The sequence below is a fragment of the Temnothorax longispinosus genome, chromosome 11, assembly GCF_030848805.1.
Source record: "Temnothorax longispinosus isolate EJ_2023e chromosome 11, Tlon_JGU_v1, whole genome shotgun sequence".
Classification (NCBI taxonomy): Eukaryota; Metazoa; Arthropoda; class Insecta; order Hymenoptera; family Formicidae; genus Temnothorax; species Temnothorax longispinosus.
Window position 1 is genome coordinate 17,895,142 of NC_092368.1, and position 24,182 is coordinate 17,919,323.

At 37.0% G+C, this 24,182-nt stretch overlaps 1 protein-coding gene and 1 long non-coding RNA gene across 5 annotated transcripts in view; one reads left to right on the forward strand and one right to left on the reverse strand.

The window, feature by feature from the left end:
* The window catches only part of Rho-5 (rhomboid-5), a 93,100-nt gene that overhangs the window by 40,556 nt on the left and 28,362 nt on the right, over nucleotides 1-24,182 (forward strand). For all 4 annotated transcript variants that reach the window (XM_071794011.1, XM_071794012.1, XM_071794013.1 and 1 more), the window contains exons 4-6: nucleotides 169-614; nucleotides 1,036-1,567; nucleotides 2,010-2,498. In XM_071794011.1, coding sequence (XP_071650112.1) covers nucleotides 169-614; nucleotides 1,036-1,567; nucleotides 2,010-2,498 — 1,467 coding nt within the window. The remainder of the gene's footprint in view (nucleotides 1-168; nucleotides 615-1,035; nucleotides 1,568-2,009; nucleotides 2,499-24,182) is intronic.
* On the reverse strand, nucleotides 18,951-21,888 carry LOC139821890 (uncharacterized). Its single transcript, XR_011734376.1, has 2 exons — nucleotides 21,686-21,888; nucleotides 18,951-21,307 (listed from the first exon to the last, which is right to left on the reverse strand). It is a non-coding gene; the product is annotated as an uncharacterized lncRNA (long non-coding RNA).

Sequence of the window (24,182 nt, forward strand, 5' to 3'; positions counted from 1 at the left end):
GTTTTTGGAGTACGTATTATGAGTACGTATTAGGTAGACATCTTTGATGTCGAGTAATTGTTGCATTTATTACATAATTTACAATTATGAATTACGAATGTACTGTGCTCTATTTTTATGCCTCGAAGTATATTTCACGTTCACTCGACCCCTTTGGGATATCCGCAGGTTCCTCTCGAATTCGCCTAATCCTGAGAGCGCGCATCAGCGCTATTCATCGTCGGACCGCTCGTCACTTCAAACTTCCTCCAGTAGTAACGAGCAAAATCGGCGCCTCTACGCTGACAGAGGCGTCGAGACGGTCTGTCAGAAGTATACCGATCGGTCCATCGGCTCTCCAGCGTCCGCCGACTTCGGCCGGTACTCCGGTTTCCCGGAAGTCGGCAGTCAGACGCGATACGTGTCCAGCAACGATCGCTTCAACGACCTCGCGCTACAGCGTTGCAGTCAATCGCGGTCGATCGACAGGTTCTCCAGCGATCGATACCTGGCCGGATCGTCACCCGCGCACGACGGCAGGCTGTCCAGTACCGAGACGCCGCGCTACATCGTCTCTTCCACGGAACGTCTCCTGGCGCCGACGTCCTCTTCGTCGTCCTCCTCGTCAGAGACTGGTAAGTGTGCGTCTTGCTTTTCTCGAGCGAAGGACTGAGATATATTTCGATATTGATTATTCTTGGTTTCGTGGATATTTGATCGCCTAAATATTTAAGTGCTTTAAATATTTAGGTGATCATTGATCAAATCCACGAATTTAAATGTCGAATTTTTTACCCCGCAAATCTATAGATACTAGGATTTCTTTAGCTACGGAATTTTTGACCTAAATCCTTGCTGGACAATTTATTAAAAGTGTATTTTCAGAAAAAATAAATAGATAGATCGAAGGAATTAAAAATCAAATATATATCATATCTATACAATTTCCACGCTTTGTTTGAAATTCTGCGAAATTGCGATAGCTCGGTGATTTCTCATGTTTCGACAAACCTTTATTTAATCGCTATCAGTATTAATTCTTCTATCGAAATTCAGGCTCCAGGTATCACTCGCCGTACACAACGACCGGTACCCAATCATCGGCCTCCAACGAGCGCTTCACGTCAATCTCGCCGACGTCCGAGGCGTCGACGAATATCCACCGCGGCGGTGGCTATCAGAACACGAAGAGTACCGTCGAGAAATATCTGGTCTCGAAGTCGGTTCAGAGCTACGATCGCTACTCGGTCGGCAGTCAGAACGATCATCAATTCGGGCAAGACCGATACTTTGCCGCCGGCGGTAGTGGCGACCGATTTCAGACCGCTTCCGGAGCTGATCGCTTTCACGCTCCTGCTGATCGTTATTCGCCGGCGCGCAGCGTCGCCGACAAGTACCTATCCCTGCCGAAGCCAAAGGACAGGTACACCGGCCGCATAACACCCATCTCTTGCGCCAACGCCGTCGCGACGTCCTCCAACGATCGCACTTACTGCTCATCCAACGTCAGCTACGTGCCCCCAACTGCGCACACCCCCGTTGAACGATATGTGCCCCAGCCGCCCCCCGAAGTGCTCTACCCAGATAGGTAAGAGTCAACGTTATAAAAGATTGCTATACATCTCGTAATATGTATACCAATCTTGAAGACATTTTACAGTATCCTCTGTGTTTTCTTTTTCAAAAGACTCTTATTAACTTAACGACTTTATATAATCCCGAGAAAAACAAGTTATTCCTTTTCCCATAATTGCACTGTAATAAAACATTAATAGATATAAATGATACAAATGAAGCTTAAATAGATATAAATGAAGCTATATATAACACTAAATTTTATTTGTGATACGCATATTAAAAAATGGCAACAAATATCAATTATTATTTTTGTGAGGCATAACCGCGCACGATTTATTTCCGTTTATTTCCAATGACAGCTTACTTTCTATTAAAAGCCGAGTTTTATTTCCAACTGTCGGTGTCTATTTCGAGTAGAACATGAAAGCCTGGGTTTGTCCACGTTTGTCCAGGTACGTGGACAGATATGTGCCGCCCGCGGCGCACACGCCGACCGATCGATACGTGCCCGCGAGCGATCCAGGTGATCCATACATGCGTCGCGACCTTGGCTTCCATCACCATTATCGGCTACCACCGCCCGCTGGTTACCCGTACCAGACGCACTTTCGGTTCCGCGGGTTTGCATACGCGACGTCCGGCCGGCTGGGCGGAAGTCCCGGGTCCAGCAGCTCCAGCAGCACGACGTCCACACAGCGCGAGACGTTCGCCACGTCGCCGTTGTTGAGGCCCAAAGTGCGCGTTTCCGCGGTCGAGTTCGGCGCGACGACAGGCGCCGCGACGACCACGACGACCGCCGGCGTCGGGGTCGGCCGTCACGTGTGCGCGAATCCAGCCGCCTGTTGCGGAGACGTGTCCGCTAATGGCAGAGCCTGCTGCCAGATGAGGAGGTCCCTGCCACCTGGAACGCTACCGGCGATACCCACGCAGACTTCTTCATGGTGAGTAGGAGAACCTTCGAAGTTGTTGCATCTAAATACAGAAATCGGGGTTTTTACGGGAAATCGAGGTTTACAGTTATGTAAACAGCATAAAACTCTGATTCTGTACTAATTAAAATGAGAAATTCATGTTTTTTCTTTATGTGCGAGTGGATTTTTTATTGGAATCTTAATTACAGAATATAAAGTGTATCGTACATAAAATATCATATTCATACATTTCATACACTTGGAAATCAAAATATTTGTTTTTTGACGATCAGAAAAGTTCAGAGTTTCTCGCCTCTAGTAACAGCCGCGTTCTTAAAAAAACGCTGATGTAATTTTCGAAACATAAAAATTCTAATTTTCTTCTCTTTTTTTCCTGGAAAAGCACACTATATATCAAATTTCAAAGCAAGATTTCTTCCCGCCGATTAGCCGCATATTTCGATGTAAATCGCGCGTATAATCGTCGGCGAAAAAAAGAAGAAATATTGATTACGGCGAGCTTAAAAACAGGCGAAAGCTGTAGCGTGTGTTGAGAGCTTGCGCGTGTAACCCGGGGATTATAGGGTAAAGCGGAGCGCCGCGGGGCCGGGGGACGGGGTAAAATGGGATAGCTTCCGCAATGCACATGCTCGAGTAATAATGCGCCTGTATAATAAAGCTCACGAATTAGAATGGAAGAGGCCCCTAATTGGGGGATAAATGTTATTTATGGGGCCGATGGGGGGGGGGGGGGAAAGCCCAAGAGATTTGGGCTGTGTTCAACGCAGCGCTTTCTTCACCCCTTCGTCGTTCCTCCGGATTCGACTGAAAACGGCCTCTCCCTCTTCTTTTCCTTTCTATATATGGCGGATCGATCGGTGTAATAGGCTGTATCGCCAAAAGAGTCTCGGCGCATAACGTTCTTCGTCATTGAGGATGCTTGAATGATCGTTGAAGCGATCTCGGTATGGAAGATAAAACGGGCCGGCGATATACTCTATTAACCTGATTGCCGTGACGAAATTGTGTATGACCTTTTCGAGGCTTTTGTCTTTTGCGGGGCCAAATGCAGACTCGCGTCCTAAATTCTGATTTTGCGCTAAAAATTGCCGCTGCCCCTCTGTCTTGGAGACGCGCCGAGAATAAAACGCGCGGTTGACAATCGATCGCCGGAGGGGATCGGCCAGACGTAGAAACAAATTGTTGAAATTGTAGGCCAGAGGCGGGATATCTTTGAGCACACGGTAACACGTTCAAACGATCCGATACTGTCATACTGTGCGGGATAGAAAAGTTTACAAAGTTTCTTGTATTGTTTATTGTCGAAGAGTTGACATTCGACAGTCTTGACAAGTATAAAAAAAACGATAAAACATTTTCTGTCGCAGAGCGGAATATTGCAATTCTTCAGTGATACCCATATTGTGCGTTCATATTATCTACGTTAATCAATTATGCATATAGCAGTAACGGAACAATGGGATCTCCTTAAGAAACCAAAGAATATTAATTAAGTTAATAATTCAGATTTTTTTGGACAACTTATTATCCAACACGATAATGTTAATTCAAATTTGTAAAATTTCCATGGAATTAACTGCAAACGATGATCCCCGAAGAGTTTTCGCATGAAGTCGGCCTTCGTGGAGAGTTGGTCCACCTCCGCTTCTTCATTCAAATTTCATCCAAATTAATCCAGATTGCTGCAGTACGATCCGCTCGCGGTGGGCGAGGGGTTGATGGGGGCCGGTGGATGGGGATGGGGATGGGGGATAAAGGGGGGCAGACGAATGACCCGGAAGTCGTAAGGGGTAGGATCCGGGCATTGTCTTGCACCGGTAACGACGATGTTCCACGAGCTGCTGGCAACTTCGGTAATTATGTCGTGCTCGTGAGTTTAACTGGCCCCGTCGCACGAAATTGCAATCTGACACCGGCCGTCGCCATGTCAGTTTCAATTAAGGATTTTATCCTCGCCCGCCTATCATCCATGCACCACCCTCCCGCTTTTCTGGTACCCTTAGCGACAAAATTTCTGACGCGATCCCGTCCTTAATGCAGCCATCGAAATTTAGACGTATGGGAGACCGGGGCAAACTCGACATGATTTTTTAACAGGCTATTGTCAACAATTAATAACAATTTTCAAGCAAATTCAATGACACACATTTAAAGAGTGTTCCTTCAGGTACAAAATTGGTTAAAGAAGTTTTGCTGTATGTCGCTTAGTTTTGCCAGGAAAGGAAAAGTAATGCAAAGATAAATTTTTAAATTGAAAAATGCCGGGGCACAAACTCGACACTTTGCCTGATCGACACAACTTGATCTGGAACTTATTTTTTATTGTCTGAAACTGAAAATACATTGTTTATCGTGTATTTGGAAAGTACAAAAATTCGGAATTAAATAAAACAATCACTGGAAATAATGAAAACAAAATTTGTTGAACTTTTTTACGAGAGATCAGAAAAATTACTTTTCACCATCAAAAACGCTTATGTCGCGCTAAAAATTACACCATAACAGAATATCACCAAATTTCGTTTATAATACTGGCACATGAAGACGCATTTACAGTAGGAAAGGCAAGTTTCTACGATAGATTATAAATTGGCAAAAAGCCTAGTGTCGAGTTTGCCTCGGTCTCCCCTACTATCGCAATATTGAGTCACATTTCTTGAGCCAGTTAAAATAATTTTCTGGGAAAAATCATTGCGAATTGAAATCTCTTCTGATACTATGCAAAAATAAAAATATCTCATATTCCTCGAAAGTTCAAGAATTTCACGCGAGTTTAAAGTGATTGGATAAATAATAATGATAAATTAAAAATGGCAAAATACTATTATAATGATAAATTGTAGTGGTGAAATTAAAATAGCATAAAATGGTAAAAATTCATAACACGATAGCAAAAATTTAATTCTTCTGCAAAAAAATTGGGTGTATTTAATTATCTAGATTGACGTATTCGGAACATTTTTTCCATGTGGTTCTGAATTATTCTACAAGTATCCTTTGATCTTTGAGGCGAATTGGAGCCACAGAGATCGAATTATCCGACAATTTAAGTTAGCTATCATGCTGGCTCGCATGGTATTTTTATTTCGAGTCAAAGTAAATTTAGGAATCTCTTTAGAAACGAAATTACCCAGCATCGGCATGCTTCTCGGCGGGACGTGAGAACCAAAATCTCGCGGTCACCTTCGCGATTCACGACTGAACGTCCTTTGGGGTTTCCTCCTGGTGATCCTGCCTATTATCCTGTCCATAAACGCGTTTTGACACATTTGGGATGCAGAGAATAGGGTCACTTCCGGTCACGTGAATCCGGTCACGTTCGTATTATCTAACAATAATGTAACTTCGATGGCAAACCGTCGGGCCATTATAACGTATCTACATAATCGATACGATAGTGCGCACTGCTGAATTATCAGAATTTATGTGTAACATTTTGTTGTTTAAATATGCAGTTAAAAAAAGCGCATAAATAATAACCGTCACTTTGCAAGATAAATTCCAGGGTGAGAAAACGTATCCTCGAGGATATTTCATTGCCTCTTTAGGCATCCCTTCTTCAGAGTTTGCCCCATGTTTCCTTCGGGAACGGACTTTAGAGGCGGGAGTTGAAAACTACCCCTCGCGTCTTTTGTAAACTCGGGACAATTCGTTGCGTTCCTTGACAGCGACGATATTAAAATCGAAAAATGTAGTTCTGAATAGGAATGAAAGTTTGGCGATTCGAGCAGCTCAAGTAAGACTAATAAATTAGAGTTTGAGGTGGGAAGAACGGATGAGCTCTCTCAATTAAATTAATTTATGTATATTGATATTTATATAATAAAAAATATATATTTTTAAATATAATTTATGAATTTTCCGAGAGATTGTGAAAGATTAAAATAAGAAATTAAAATAGTATTTGACATAACTATATCGTAGAAAAGGAATGATATGTTTCCTTGCATCTCTGAACATGGCATATAATAGCGCTAATATATCGCGATAAACAAAATCCCCCGTTCTATCCCCGACTTATCGCAGGTTGCATAATAATGCGTTAGATAATGCAATAGTAGCCCGCTGGTTTGGAGGCTTTTAGCGGAATCTACGCAAACCGCGGATCCTATTAGATCCCATCATCATCTATATCCTCATAAAATATTGTTGCTCATGCATTACTGCATGCGTGTAAAATCGATTATTGCAAAAATATAGCAAGCGGAAGGTTCTAATTGGGGGGGGGGGGAACCAGAGAATATATAGTATAGATACTCGAAATTTATTATAGAAATAATTTTCGCACATATAATTAATCATGCGCGAATATTCGTTGTCTGAAAAACGTTAGCAAATATTATTATTTTCCTGCTATTTGTGTTATTTATTTAATATTAAAATCTGATTTGTTTTGCATGATTTTATCGAATATTGATATGGTATATTATCTGATAAGAAATATTAATTCAATATTTCGCATAAAAGATATGATATTTGTGAAAATAAAGTTATCAAGTAATTAATTTAACAGTCAACATTCTTCGCTAAGGCTTCTGCTAATGATTGCTACTTTTAATTAGCAAATTTAATAAGCGAAGTGTCGTAGAATAATGAATTAGCCTATCTCCAAGTAAGATTTGTCGTCTTTTATTTTCACTGTAATAGATTTGAGAAAGTTTAAAGCGCTGAAGTTTATATTGTTGACTCAGCTACGTGCACTACTCATTTTTCTCTTTTTTTTTGTGTTAATTTGTATTTTTTGCACAAAAGTGTCCAGTATGTCCGAAAGACGAGAACGCGTAAAAATAATTTTACAGATCGCCGGTACAGATCGTTGAGAGACGTTCTAATTTCGTTAAATGGCAGGTGAAAGTAAACCTTCAGCTCACACGAGAATGATATCCTTCCTAGATGTACACTGTACCTAGTACACGGGCACTATAGCGTGTCATTTTCTGCGAAATGACTTGCGTAAGAATCTCCATTAGCCTTCACATTTATCCTGCGTTCTCCGTCCTCGTCTCTCCTTCTCTCCCATTTTCCTACATCGTCCCCGTTCTGTTCTTCTCTCTCTTTTTTTTCTCTGCCCTGTTTCATTTTTCTTCGCGCCCTTTCATATTCTCTCCTTTTCTTCTCATCGCATTCTCTTTCTTGTGTTCGCCCTTCTCCAACTTCTTCTGTTCTGATCTAGCTTTATGCTAGCGCGCGCGTGTTCTTTTTCCGCTCTTTGTTCCCTTCTCTCTCTTCTCGTGTTCTTTCTGCATGATCCTTCTTCTAAATCTATTTATAAGTATTCGTTCACTGAGTCCTCTTTGTTGCGAAGTCTCAGCTTCAATTTGTTGTACTCATCGCCACTGTCGCTCGAACTTCTCAAGCTTGGTTGATAGGATTGACGCTGTCATAAATTTGCAACGTGTCTGTCGTTGAAAAATCTTCATGAACAAAAGTTGACCTTATTCTTCTATTCGCGCCGTTACATATAAATCAAATATAACATGACATTATTATACGATCGCGCGAGAGCTCAAAAATATAAAAGAACTTAAATTAAATTTTAATAATATACATGCACACACACACACACAATATATATATATATATAGTTATTTCGTCTGTAAAGATATTTGCCGAGCATTCCGTGGATATACATATAAATGTCTTAATACAAATTCCTCCTAAATTGTTCTCAAACGCTCGAAATGCCGAAATTCCTCTCGGACATCCCGAGTCATCGATCTTTTTTTTTTTTTATTCCTCGCGAAGATTGACGAAACGTCCTCTCGATCTGACTCTTTCCCAACGGCTTGCGGCAGACGGTAGACAGTGGATATCACAATTGCGCTCCGAGCCGTTGGCAACCTCCTCCCACTCCTCCCGCTTCTAGCGGGACTTGTTGACGCCCAACAGCTGACGGCCACCGCCACGTGCAACACGACGCGACGCATGCGTCCGATCAGTACGCGGCGCGTCTCTGCTGACGGAGCACCCGTTATAGCGCGTTGTGAAATGTTGTACTTAGGCTTTTTTTTTCCCTTTGTCCCATATTCGAGCCCCGCATTTCGGTGACTAATACAGAAAAAAACAGCGAACGATTGAATGTTGGAGGCGTTGCAATAATTCGCGTGTGTAATTAACAGATTTACGTGAAAAAAATGCGAAAAAAGTAAGTAAAAAGGCACGCTTTTTTATTAATAATTATTTTGAAAATTTTGAAATTATTTTGAAAAATTTCGTATTAAGATAGCATTGAAGTATGAATTACTTTTCCGCTTATTTAAAGGTAGTGGAAAGGTAATATCTTGATTTAATTCAAGGAAATACAGAGTACAGTTATTCCGTACGTGGTAAATGTTCTCGTGAATTCTACCGGCAGACCTACTCGGTTGTTGTCGACCATAACCGGCTTGTTGGAGTACTGTTAACGTATTGAACGATACAATTGAGAGATGCAATTAGTAGCGCGTGCGGTTAAACGTTTTGTTTTGTGAATGCAAAACGTTGAAACGATGAATCAGATAAATTCCGGCGTAATCTAAATCAACGTTGAATCAAAGCTATGTCGGTTATCAGTAATACGATACGGTATCTTCGACATTTGTCGTTCGGTATGATAAAGCTATATTTAAACGTGACGGTATTTTTTGCTCGCGCAACAATATACGGATTCCGGATTCCGGGTTTCACTGTGAAATTGGACGCAAATATTTGTAAAAACTAATTGTGCACACACATTTTAATATAACATTCTAAACCAACATTCCATCTCTCTGAGATACATCTCTTTATTTGCAGAATTAAAATTTATATCTATATAAATTTTAATTTTAATTATTGTATTTTATTACAATTTTAATTATAATTATTATGCTTATAAATTTATGCTTTAATAGAGAAAACATTTTCTCGACATATTTATAATTTATATTATATAATGTATTATGTTTTTAAAGAAATTTGATTTTTACGGTATAGATGCCAACAAGATTGACATAAAAGAAAAAAATAAAAACCTAAAATGCCAAGAAAATAAATCTGTGAAGCACCACTTAATTAATTAATTATGATATAATAATGTAAATTATGAATAAACGGATAATTATAAATTATGATAAAATTTTATAAAACAATTCGTGTCTAATTGTAACATATACTCTTGTGATATTTGTGCATTTTGCGTTTTTGCCTTTTTTCCTACATTAGGGTACATTTTTTAAATATCACGCACAAATGTAGTTAAATAAACTCGCGGTAGTTGCAATGAAATCTGACATTGAAATCTGACATTGAAATCTGACATCGCGTCAGTTCGTCTACCAGCGCACGCCTGTAATTAGAGAAGTGCATTGTAATTCGCTGACGTCAATCTTTTCTTCGTCATGTAAGTACTGTAAAAACATTATAAAATGCTGTAATATACACTGACTATTTAATAAATACATAATTAATAATTATTTTTTAAATATTTTATTTTTTATAAAAATTACACCTAACTAATTCTGGAAAAAAAAATGAATTGTATGACAAAACAACTCAGACAAAAGTTTCAAGAGGAAAGTATGATGTAACACATTTTTTTTATAATTAAAGTATTTTTTAAGATATTAACATTATGTTTGTTTTAATGGAACTATGTAATATTTTTTATTTAATATAATTCCTCTAGCCATTTTACACAGTACTAAAAGTATTAAGATAACTACTGATTTATTTTGATAAAGTATTTATCAAAATAAAATCAGTTATTTACTAGATATTTTATGTTAGAATACGTTAGAATGTAATATAAAATATTTTAAAAAATATTTTCTTTTGCTTTAATACTTTTATGCGCAAAATTATTAAATAAATTGATTGACATAAAAGATTACATAATGTGACAGTTACGAAAACAATTTATGATTTGCGGTGTGTAAAAGCAGCTGTGTGTTTTGTTTATATCAAATATTTTATCTTATTACTTTACGCGTGAAAATATTATGAAAGTTACGGAAGTTGAGGAATATTTTGCGCGAGGTATAGTTTATACTTTATATTAAAATACGCCAGAAAATATCAAACACTTCGCCAGGCGGTCGCCAGAATATCAAACATTAAACTTAATTTTTTGACATCTTCAATATTTTAGTACTTGTAATGAAGGAAGAGTCTACGTACTATGTAAGAAAAATTACGTCGTTTTATTTAAAAGAACGCTGATAATGTTGATTTTTAAGAAATGAATGGCATAAAAAATATTTTGCATGCATTATATTTTCTCCTAAAAAATACGAAACTTTAGCCTGAGTAAATTTTTTCATAAAGTTTAATTTTCTGAAATTATTTAGGTGTAACTTTTCAACTGAGACACCTCCTATACATGTGACATATGTAAAATATTAAATTAACAAAAATTTTTATTGTAATGATAATATCGAGGCATAAAATATCATTATTAAAAAATATTACTTTTGAAGAAATGGAACAAACATTCTGTTTTTATTACCGTAAGTTTTAGTTTGTGAATCTTTAGATCGCTTACTCGCTTTTACAATGTGAAATCTATTTTCTAAAACTGCTTGTTTAATCAATTAATATGTACATATTAGGTTTCTACAATAATAATAATAGCAATAATAATAATAATAAATAATAATAATAATGACGATGACGATGATAATAATAAATAGTGTTATATGATTTATTAACCGCAAATAAACAGGGACATAAAATTCTATCGCCGCGAAAGTTTTTGGTCGAGGAAAAGTAGCCGCGCGGTTCTGCGCGAGTGAAATTTATTTGTCTGCGTACTTTTGTAAATCCCATAGTTTATTCCAGACGGTCGCCATTACCCCCGCCGCTATTAACGGAATCATAGACATAATATAAATAGCCGTAACGCGTTCCATGCCAGCAATGCTTTAGAGTACGAGAACTACGAGAAGCAAGTTAAACCGAGAGAAAATCTTGGAGGTCATTGTCTAAATGTTGGACGTCTCCCTTTTGTCTCCCAACATTTCTCACTTTCTTTTGTCGAGAGAGATTGATGTGGCCCCTTCACAAGTCTCCTCCTTTCCTCCTAACAAGTATTGTTCAGTCGTCGAGTTTCACGCTCGGTCTATCTGTTATTATGTTTTTCTAACGTTTTTCTTTATATCTTATTTCTTATATTATATATCTTATATACGATTGAAATGACGAGCCATTATTTTCGAGCTGCTTTAAGCGCTCGTTTTCACAGTCTCGACGCTTATTGATTTTAGCTTCGAAACGCATGCGAAGGGCGGGATGGAGGGGAGGGAGTGGGAAAGGACGAGGGACAGAGGTTGGTGGCTCTAATTGGATTAAAATTTCATCGAGAGAGAGAGAACGGATGCACTGTTCTTCAGCGACTCTTTCATTGGACATTGAGCCGGGTTTTCGTCTTGAACCGCGGTAATAATGACTCTTAAACGCCATGAAACTGCAGAGAGCGATAGGAAGAATGATTGATAGATCGAATTTTCCAAGTGAAGTCCTTCCGCACGAAATAAACGAACGATAAATAACATGTGTCAGGAATTAAATGCGATTATATATTTACTAGAATTAAATAAAATGATTAACATTGTTCTCGTAAAATGACCTAATTGGAGCGAATAATTCTCTCGAATACGTTCGATGAATAATTCAAACAATTCTCACGTAACATCGAAAGTTATCGGATAAAAAAATTAATGGCACGGGAAATCAACGAATAAATTGCGGAAGACCCACATAAAGCGTTCGGTAAAATCCGGTAGAAAATTATCATAAAACTGGCGCGTGGAATTCGCAAAAAGTCCTCTTAAAATCTAGCATTAATTAGCAAAAAAATTGTACAAGCTTGATAGGTAATTTGAAGCAAAGATTTGCATACGATTGACGATTGAGCCGCGAGGAATTTGCATGAAATCGAAATATAATTTGCAAGAACTCGGTACGTGTAAAGTTTACAACGAAATGTTTGAGGCAAAACTGCACAAATGGCAAAGAAAGAAAGGCATCCACGAACGAATTTATACGATAGATATTTCCGTAGATCTTTTCTAATTTGCAAGAGAATCGATGGGAGAGTAGAATAATTGCGAAGATTTCGCAAAATCGGCGGAAAATTGGCGTGAATTGCGAGCCGAGAGGGTTACGATGAGAAGGATTATAGAAGTCGAAGCGGAATAGGTGATTCCCGTGAGAAACTCGAAGAGTGTCCGGTGGCTAATTATCGAATACCATCCGTGCAAAACTATGCGAGCTACGCACGGTATTCTACGGAATACGACCGCAAGTCTCGCCGCGGAAATCGCGTTCTCGCGTGATTGCGGTCCGGATCGGAGATTGCGATCGATCGATTCGAGTCTTCTGTCAATACATACGAGAGAGAGAAATCCATTTTTATTCATTAACTCTATTCTCTTTCTCTCCTCTCTCTCCCTACCCCCTCTCTTTCTCCCCCTCCCCTAGTTTTATCTCTCTCGCTCTTCTTCTTTCTCCTTCTATTTAAATTTAACTAATATAAATCTAAGATCAAATAAAATTGCTCTAATTTTATCTTTATTAGACCGTTTATACACGTATACATTTGTCAAGTTTTGTATTAAGCATTGTTTGAGGCAATTGGCGTTCAATGAAGCATTTATATACAATTATGTTGATACTGAATTTTTACACGGAGAGAATTGTCTCTTAAAATTTATCCTGAAATCATGGTAGTTGTGTATAATAAAAAATATTAATATCTATTACATTAAAATATAAAATATGTTTGATTAATTTTACTAAAACATATTTAGGAAATTTCAATAATTTTTCAAAATTTACCAATCTGCTTGGTAATTTTTATCACGTTGTTTGTAAAATGTTTTGTATATTTTAAAAATTCCTTGGTTGCCAAGTTGTTTCAAGTTTGTAGTGAATTTAAGGGTAAAATATAACAAAAAATTCTCTCCGTGTACATTTGGATTTATATTAGAGTTTCGTTAAACGATCACATTTCTATTGAGAATTCAAAGTTTCTGAAACAAATTCCGTCGAAACACAAAAATTACGCAAGTCAACATTGCATTTTCTAAGAATCGCGTTTTCAGATGTATAACGTAGAAAAAGTTTTTAAATAATTTCGCGAGAAACTTCGTACCGCAATTGCCACGGTAATTTTTTTCTCCTTCATGTTGCTTCTCGCGGCGGGAAAAATAAGGAAAGGCAAAGTGGTCGAAGGAGTAGGGGAGGAGAGACTTAATCCCCTCTCGAAATATCCTTTGTATCCTGCCCTTTCCGGAACCTTAATGGATCGCGGGTAGTTTTACGTCACGGCCGAGAGCTGTTTTTCGAGAATACGCCCTCCACCGCTCTTGTTTACGGCGGTTTTCCGCGCTCTTCGACGATAGCCACAAATTCGCGAGTTTTATGAGCTATTTCGATCGTCGAGAAATTTCAAAAATATTCGTTTGATTGCACCGAGTATCTTTAGGGGAAATTTTAATTTAACAAAATTTACAAATTGCATTTAACAATATTTAAATAAAATTATCTCCTTTATTACAAGGAGTAATAAACTTGTAAAAGATTATAACTTTTTCTAAAAGGTATTTACTAGGAACTTGTTAAGAAAAGTCGGACTTATAAAAGTTTAATAAATTTTAATATTAAAAAGAGCATGGAATATCCGAAACTTGCTTTTATTTTAATTAATCGTCATATTATCTGTCAAAAGTTAATTAAATAATTATGTATTAAATTAACTTGACGTTTCTAATTATCTAAATAATCATAACGCCTCTTATGTAAATTGACATCTTTGTGAACGCACCAAAGCCAGGGGTTCTGAAAAGGACTAGAAATGTAAAGAGGATGCAGATTCTCATAGAACGAACCACCGTAAGGAAAGTTTGCTGTAGAAGCGGGATTCGAAAGGGGATTCTACACGCGACGCGGACAGGAAGCTATTCCTTAAACATTCATCGCGACTGCCATATTTAAACGCGCGAGAGCACGGGAAACTCCGGGTAGACTCCGGTGTACCATGCACCTTCGGGGAATCCCGCAGGGGGACCACGAAGTCCTCTCTCTCTTTATCCAGCACCCTGCACACGATGCATAACTTTATAATTCACCTCCATCTTGCTAAAGTGAATATATATCCGTGCCATACAAAGGGTTTTGAAAGAAAATACGCGTGCTTTATGCCAAATTAGTTAATTTCCAGAGAAAAACGTCGCATTGATATGAATTAAATATTTTTTTTTTACGTGACTGGGGAATAATAGCCGGAAAAGTAGGTCATTTACAAAGAGCTTAGGTGTATTTATGAGAGGCAAATGAAAGAGTTGACTTTCATTTTGAAATGATTTTTATAAAATTTTATAAGGCGATTTTAAACAATTTCTATTTTAGAAAGGAAGAGAATTAAATAGAATTTTTATATCATAAAATTATTTTAACCTTTACAATAAGCAATAACACACAGAAATATTAATTGGAAAAATTTGACAAACATTTTATAACGGTTTTCTGTTAGCAGCTGAAAGTTTGTTTTAAAGATGATTAAACAATGATTTTGCTATCTGATGAAAAAAGGTAAAACTTTATGTTTTACTTGATCTCTTTTGACTTCAGAGAGAGGGAGAGAATATTTTACTTTGTAACGTAAGATTCTATTTATATTAAAACATTTATATTTTTGAACGGAAAAATAGCTTTATTTTCTGGGATTATTTCCTGGGAAAAATCAATAATTTACAATCGCACAAAAATCATATAAAGTGAAGAACACTTCAGGAAAATACATATTTTGAATATTTTTTATTTCAATTTAGGACCCTTTGCAACCAATACACCGCTTTGTTCTCGTTTTCAATCGTTGAGTACTCCTTTTTCATAATTAGTCAGTCACGGTAGTTCGAATTTTTGGAATATCGAATCTTTGGTCTTTCAACTGCAAAAAAATGTAACTTTATACACTCATCCTATCTCTCGCTGACTATTTTTTGTTTTCGAAATTGAAATTGCAGTTGCGAAACCATGGTTTTGTCTCAAAACTTATGGGTCGCACTGTGCACATACACGTTTATCTTGTATCGTGAAATACAAATAAATTTTACCGCGCGGAACGTAGGAAGGGAGGAACGTGTTCCTCTTGAATGAACGCTTCCTGAAAGATGGGGATCTGGAATATCTATAAATATTTTTATAGCATATAGATATAAGATATGTGATCCCTTGGACACCCGATATATCGAAGACAAAACCCGCGTGAAGATTCATTGGGATTCGTAAGAAATCTATACGGGCCCGCCCAATTCTGATCGCCCCACTGGTGAGTTAATTAAACGCGCTAATGAATTAGACCGTCGGAACTTCGAACCACAAAGTTCAAAATTTAGTGGAACTTTCTCACGCGGAATTAACATTAATTTTCCATGATTCCATTTATACATTAATTAAATGTTAACTTGAAAAATTCACAGGCTTTGAACAATATGGTTGACCATTCGCGCAGGTAATTAATTAATATTGCTATTCATCAAGAAAATCCTTTGTTTCGGTTAAAATTTTGGTGTATAAACATTTTCAAAATTTACCTATTCTTTCCGTCAATACCTTTTTGAAATCTAGAAATGAATTTTTGTCAATAAAAGACACGAGTATTTTTTTAAATAATTAAATAGCAAATATATAAAAAATGAACTACAACATTCTAGAAAGCAAGTTAATGATTATATTATTCTAATGTCAATTAAAGTAAAGTCATTCAGTTTTTTTCAGTTAATCGAGTTTGTTTTAATAGAAACCTATTTTGTATGATACAGTTGACAAAATATCAGAGCTAGAAAAGTTATGGTAGAATATTGATTAAAAATTTTAAATTTTAACAAAAGTATATTTCTTTTTATCTTTATATAAACTTGAACGCACAAAAATGTTTCACTAGAGAGGGAAGAACGTATACGTACTCTCTTTGATTTAACACGTCTCATGTCATCGGATATATCGTACGTTTCAACTCGTCCAAACTAACACAATTCCAAGCATTCGCGTCTTCCTGTCTTCGCGAGCATCTTGTATATTGTTTCTTAAATTAAGCGTGAAAAGACGAGTTTGTCTTTTTACATTCTTCCTTTTACGTGCGTTCTTTTGCATCGCGCCTTTTTCTTTGTTCTTCTCTTTGCGAAAAGCAGTATAGGGGTGTCCGCAACAAAGAATACTTCATTAAGTATAGGCAACGTTGGGCCCGTCTCGGAAATGGCGGCAGCTTTTATTACGGAATTCCGCGACTTCATGAACCCGAGTTCGCACGCGGTATTGCTTGGAATACCCGGCATTCTGGAACGAAACCCCCCTCAGATTTGCAAGCTCGTGCTCGCGAAAGCCAGTGAAAATTCGTGCGACGAACGTTTTCCCAAGCTCACCTCTCTTTCCCCGTTAATATCGAATAATATTGAACTGCAGTGTATATGCCCCAAAGAGATTTTTATGAAAAGTCTAATACACTTCTCACGTTTCGACAATTGTTATTAATACAAATATAAAGAATTGATATCTTTTCGTAAATGACGTTTTATATGGAAGACATTTTTATTATATATCTATATTTTTATATACAATATAATTTAATATGATAAATAAATTTGTTTCGTGAGCAAACACTTTTTAAATCGCTTTTATTTATTTGTCACATGAACATTTTTCAAGATTTTGAAATTGTAAAATTTCTGACAAAACACTTTAGGCATACGCAATGTGTTCCTAATTTATTTAAAAAAGTTTAAAATCTGTCTGAAGCACATCAAATTATGATTAATTGTTAATATATAATTGAGAAAGAAGATTTTAAGACTTTTAAAAGTAAAAATAATACAATATGATTACAGATTATTTTAAGCTTATTAATTTTCGAAAATTTCAACTTAATGAAGATTGCAATATCTTCCACGTTTTTTAACCCTTCCACGCGTTTAGCAGGATATACATGTCCTAGGACGTGTAATAAATCATGTCTCTAGTAAATATTGAGTCATTAAAATAGGTCTCACTTTAAAGGGAATTGCCTAAACTTTAACAAATAGTGTTATAAATATTATTCTAAAATATGAAAAATTATTTGTTTAATAAAATTCGAAATTTCTTTATTATAAATTTACTATATAGATTTAGTTAAGAAATTTCTTTCAAATTTTACTAATCGTGAAAGGTTTGACATGGTGTATACAGCGTTATCTTCGCGTGGCGATTATTCAAATGCGTTTACTTTGATAATATAAATTTCTGATAATATTTATACTGTATATGAACTATAAATGAAACTCTCGAGTGTCGAGTCTCTTGTATCTCAAGAAATATAGTAGTGATATTGGTTACGGATACGTGATAGATTAAACTGAGAACTTTTGGATCTGCGATGTAGTTCTTTTTAATATACATTTTGTAATTTTGTTCTATAAATGAAATAAATATTTTGCGATCCTAACAATGTCTCAATTGCGAACTTTTATTAAAATTTAAAGATATTTTATTAATTCATCATATCGGGTCCGCTGTGTTGGACCATTAATTTACATTTTGACATTATTTTCGTGTGGGCGAAACTCCGTAATATTTACTTTCAAGGTTTCATTAGAGTTTGGAAATAATAATTCATTCTTTGCATTCACCATTTCGAATTTGCAGTATGTTTGATCTCGCTTTCATATTCATCGAATTCAAAAATGTTTAAAAATAATTAAACTAGATATGCTATTTTTAAAAAAATCAGATCTGAAGTCGGTTAAATAACAATAAATGTTTAAACATTTCCGATTATATAAAATTAAGAAATTAAAAGCTTAAACGGAAATTGTAAAACAAAGATATTGATAGTTTATTTTATACTCAAATAAAACAGAAACGTAACGAAAACGTGCGAAACGCGGTTAACGCGCCGCAACGTAATACCGTTATAGCTGAGATATAGTGCGGACATAACTATATCGTTGCCAATATCGTGTTACTACCGGCATCATTAAAACGGACTGGAACGTTTCCATACTCGCGGCGGCTTTAATCTCCCGTTGAAATTCATGCGGGTTAAACATTAACTCTGGGTTTTGCGCAAGGCGGTCTTCATTGCATCGCGATGCACCTGCGCGAATGCATATATGAGCCGTCCTGTATGATACCGTGATGCATTTAATATAGTCAATATCCAAAGCAACGAAATAACCAGATCGGTCGTGTGCGGCGTCGTTGCATTTACCCGAATCGGTGTATCGATCTTTATGGTTTTCGAGCACTGGGAGAAATTTAAGTGACAACAAAATTTGATTTGCTGATGCGAGAGCCAACTTTTTGCTATTGCCAACAAAAGGTTTGCTATATACTATTGCTAAATTAATTAGCTCTCGCAGCAAACCAAGTGTTTGCTGTCACTATACTGACAAATGATTTGCTAATACAGCAAAAAATTTCTCTCAGTGAGCTTAACGTCATAGCCGCGTAAAGCGAAGAGGGATGTATATGAGTACATATTTTATTCTCAAAGAGGGGAATATGCTTTTAAATATATTATTTCAGCGCTTTTACGTTTATTTGGAAGCCTTCAAGCGTGTATCGATAAAATTATTGTTTTATTTGAAACTATACAGAATCATGCTGTACACGTTATTACGTGTGTACAAGTACTTTTGATCTGTGCATATACCTATATCCTTGCATGGAAGAAAGAGGGTGGAGGAGGGAGAAGTCTTTCTTGCACAGACATATATATGTGTTACTACCATGTGTAAACCATCATGTAATGCCCTTTTCACCTAGCTGCCAAATATCTCGGCGTCATGCAAATGCTCAGCAAACGCTCGCGCAAATTGTCTTACAATTGACCGTCGATTAATACCACGATCCTCTCCAACAGCCATTAAGCGAGCTAATTTAATCCACGAGTTAGGCTCGGAATTATAATCGATCTGATCACTTTCTCCGGCAAGATCCAGGCGACGTTAAAATCTTCGAAATTTCTATGATTGTCGACGTCACAGGCGTTTTAAGACTCTAATGCATTAACGTTTTCAGGAATGCATTTACAATCTTGATATTTCGAAATTTAGAATATTGAAAAGAATGTGACAATTTTAATATTTCTAAGTAAATATTGCTTATTATGAGAATGCGGTTCTTTCCATTTTCTTAATCTTTAGAGGGCGGGGAAAAAAATTTTTTTTTTTATTATTTTTCCCTTATTCAACACACCAAATTTTGCCTGAAAACATCAAATAGTTTGTGTTATTTGGGTGGTCGATATTTCGACTACCCCCGCCCTCTAAAGGTTAAGTATATACTCAGTAATTTTAGGAATTAAACGATTTTAAACAATTACTTTACTGCTATTCCAGCAAGCTAAAATATTTAAAAAGGCGTTAGTATCTTAGGCATTTAATGACCTTTTTTTGAACTTCACAGACACTATATACTTTAGCATTCTACAAATTCAATATTTAATAATTTACTGACGTCATTTCTTACGCTTTCATATCTCGTTGGACTTTTACAAGATAATATCGCTTGCTTTATTATTTTAACATATTTCGTGGATTAAAAAAATTTTTTTGACATTTTAAAATTCAACTTTATGTTTATAATATATAAAGTTCCAGAATTTCATATATTTTATATAAGGCTATGATACTCCGAATTTTAGCATCGAGTATTATTGGATGCTGCAATTTTGGGATTGTATAATAAATAGTGATAAAGAGAGAAATTTAATTTTAGGAATATTCATCAAGAATGTTCCTTGCTGTAATTTTCCGTAATTACAAAGAGATAAAAAACTGTGTGTAAAATTTTATGTACATATTTTAAATTGAGTAACTTAAAGCTAATTTTTTTCGTAAAGAAAACTTGATTAAACGCCGGTTTCATATTCTCGTAATTTTAATATTAAAATATTAGTGACTAAAATCTTGACTAAATTTAAAGCCCCCCTCCCACACACACACACACACAAGCACATGCGCATTATTTAAATACAAACGAAGACTTGAAATTAAACAAAACAAAATCTATGTAGAAATTAATTTGTAAAATACCATTTATTTTTATTTGCCATTTTAAAGACAAAAGAAAGCTCTTTCAAACTCAACTTTTTTGAATCTCTAAATGCAATGCCGAAGTTTGCACATCTAATTTTTCAGAGCTCGGCATAGAAACGCGAAACAACGGCATTTGCTTCCCGTGACTGCGAATGGAAGTATATCTGATGTCGTTATTTTATAAAGGGATTGCAAACAACTGTCGCGTCGTGTTGTTGCATCACGTCAGTTACGTAATAATCGTGAATTAAAATTTTATCGCAAATTACGCCCGGCGCATAAACTGCGTTAAACTAAACAGGGTTCGGTTGGGATTGAATGCGTTTTGGAAATTAGGATTGATACAGAGGGCCGAGCGGTATAATGGCGCGTGCTGCTGGCATTATATTAATTAATGGCGACGCATTTATTACGAATGCCTGACATTTACAATGGATCTTGCGTATGAGAAACTAACGCTATGCGACCGTTAATGCAACGGGATAATTGAATGGGCAGATTTGGCTTTGAGTAATCACTAATTATTCCCCGTGTTGTAACGTTTATTGATCCTTCATAAAACTGATTCTCTGCCGCGAGAGCGTCCTCCATTTTTCCGTAATTTCGAATTATTCCCCGTGTGTTGTAACGCTTATTGATCCTTCATAAAACTGATTCCCTGCCGCAAACGTCCTCCATTTTTCCGTAATTTCGAATTATTCCCCGTGTGTTGTAACGTTTATTGATCCTTCATAAAACTGATTCCCTGCCTCCATTTTCAAAACTACCATCAATTCTACAATTCTACAAAGAAAATAAGAATCATCAATTTCTACAATTCTTGTTGCTGATCATATTTTTTTTCATTATTGAATTTAAAAGATTACTTGTATCTTCCATATTATATTGAAGACTGCAATGTTTCATAATTAAGCTCTTTAATCGTGAGTTTTTTAATTATGAAACATTGAAGGAAGAATAGCTTGAAAAAGTCTTGCGGAAAATTATATTTAAGCTACATAATTAAATCATTATACATTATGACGTCCAAAGAGAATTAGCCCTTCCGAAGTTATTAAGAAACATCACCGGCCTTCATTATACTTCACGTCACAAAATTCTCATTAACATCTTTGATAAAAATTCCCTCCAAAAAAAGTCTCACAAATTTCTTTTCCTTACAACTTTCTTTTCAACGTGTAAGACCAACACTGTTTGAAGCTCGACCTCTGCGAAACCGATCACCAATTAAACTCAAACAATTCAAAGTCCCCGTTGGTGTCGTCCAGAGAAAAGAAAAAAGAAGAAAGAAATTCTCTCTCAAAATTGGCGTCGGGAATACTTCTGGATACCTAATCCTTTCGCCGTGTCTCCTCGCAGCTCGCTGGTCGAGCGAATACTGACCGGTGACTGGTGCATCCGAGTCGAGCGTCCGAATATCGAGCGGTTCTGGTAGCGCGACGTGTCGGGGGGGATCATCGGGGACGAAGCCGGCGCGAGCGCATGCGGAACGGACTCTAGGTCAGGTCACGCGGGTCAATCGCCGGGGTCGTTAACACCGCCGAGAGACCGACCGGCCTTACACGAAGGTGCGCAGGTGCGCGCTCGCTCTCGCACGTGTGTCGGGCACGCGCGCAGCTGTCTCTCCGTTGCCCGAAGGCGCGCACCGCGACGAAGGGAAACGGCGGTTTTCGGGCCTTGAGGAATCCGCACTCGACGGTTTCGAGGTTTCCATAAGTAAAACCGAGGGGGGGTTTGCTAACGAGTCCGCGCGCGCTCCGTCTGCCCGACCCCGCACGTCTGTACTCCACTTTCTTGCGGATCTAACTTTTGGCACCGCCGCGCGCTGTTGTACAGCGCGGATTTTTACGATATAAATAAGCAATATGTTGCGACGCGGCAGCGATAAAGAGAAATATAAAAACGTAATGAGCCAAAACCGAAGCAGTGCGCCACGACTAGCAAATGAAATTGTATGAGATACGTTCCCGGGACTCGGGACAAAAAGGAAAGATCTTCTCTTTGATTCTCATTTGTGCAGATAACTTTCGTATACATATAATTTCCCTAAATATAGATTTTTAAGATTGAATTTTAACAGTTATAATAGATTATTAAAAAAAATATTTGCAACACGATAGGATAGACGTCTTTTACGATTATAATCCTCTGATGTTATTTTAAAGGGGAAGGCGGTAATATATTTTAAAATATGACGATATCATCCCCGGTTTCATATCTCGAGATCCGCGGTTCATTTCTACCAAACTTCTTATCGTATTTTCTGATACGAGATAAAAACAATTGACGTATCGCGAACAGAATCTATAATTCGCTATAACCTTTACACTATAAACGTTATCGGTGTACCAGCCAGTTTTCGAGAAATATCATTATCGTGAAACAAGATGGCGCGAACGTTATGGGGCGCGACTTTTATTTCCGCGACTGCGAAACTTTTCCGCACCGCTCTTTCGCCGTTAATATCCAGTTTCAATTTTCGAGACTGAATTATATCGCCTTTTTGCCCTCCCGCGTGTGCTGATGACAAAATGGCGATCGTAACTCAAGCAGAATTACATTTCTTTCGCGGCTGACCGCTAATTCTCAGCATTTTTACGCGACTGCTAGGATCAGCAGTATGGCGCAAATTTAGCCAGTATTGCGTTCCTTTTCATTATTTACAATTCATAATAAAATATTAAATGTATTTTTCAAAGCCACTTTCATGATCTTAAAAAATTGAGTTGAAAAAAATCTCTTCATAAAAAATTGAAGCCCGTAAATAAATTCTTATCCACTTGGCGTCGGAAGTCTTTTTAATTTGTTTTAAGGAACTTTCAATTTTTATTGAGAATTTTATGAACATGAATTTATAAAATTTAATTAATAAAGAAACCTTTTCCGTTAAATATTTCTGTCTTTTTACAGAATCTTTTCATGAAAAATTGTAAGAAATACATTTTCTGTGGAAAATCCAGAGAAAATATTTCATGGAATCTCGCCTTAACAATTCTTATTGCGCGAAATAATTGGGTTTAATCTTCTTCGTTAATTTTGTAAAAAGAATTTTTTGGAGAAAGAATTTAACGTATAAATATCCCGCAGTCATCGAGAGCTTTGTGGATTCGAAGATTGAACGCACGCGTGAAACCGCAATTGTAAGTTTTTTGCATTGTTCAGGCTTTCCAGGCATCGCGAATCCGATCGATTTTGTTCGGCGAGGCGAGTCTATGGCGAACTCGTGAAGTGGCGTCTGATTAAGTGGCGCCATTAGAGGGTGGTACTCGAAAAACGAACATAATCATTAGTAACCGAAGCAGTTTCCGGCACTCCCTCTAATAACCGGTTCGCACGCGATCGTAATTATTATTTGCGGCTTATATCGGTTCACTTTCAACGCGGGGATCGGCTTATCAATCGAAATGGTAGCGGCATCGCTGTTCCGGAATTGGAGCAACCAATACCACTGTTTGAAAGTCAAGAACGTGTATCTCGCGCGTGTGTATGTGTGTAATATGTTCCGCCAAACGGAAAGTTCGATGAAAAAAATTTTTCCGTACTATTTCTGTTCACTGGTCAAATTAATTTTACGTTATTAAAAAAGATAGAAAAAAGATAAATAGAAATAGAGAGAGGAAGAGAGAGGAAGAGAGAGATATCGTTTAGTTAAAACAAA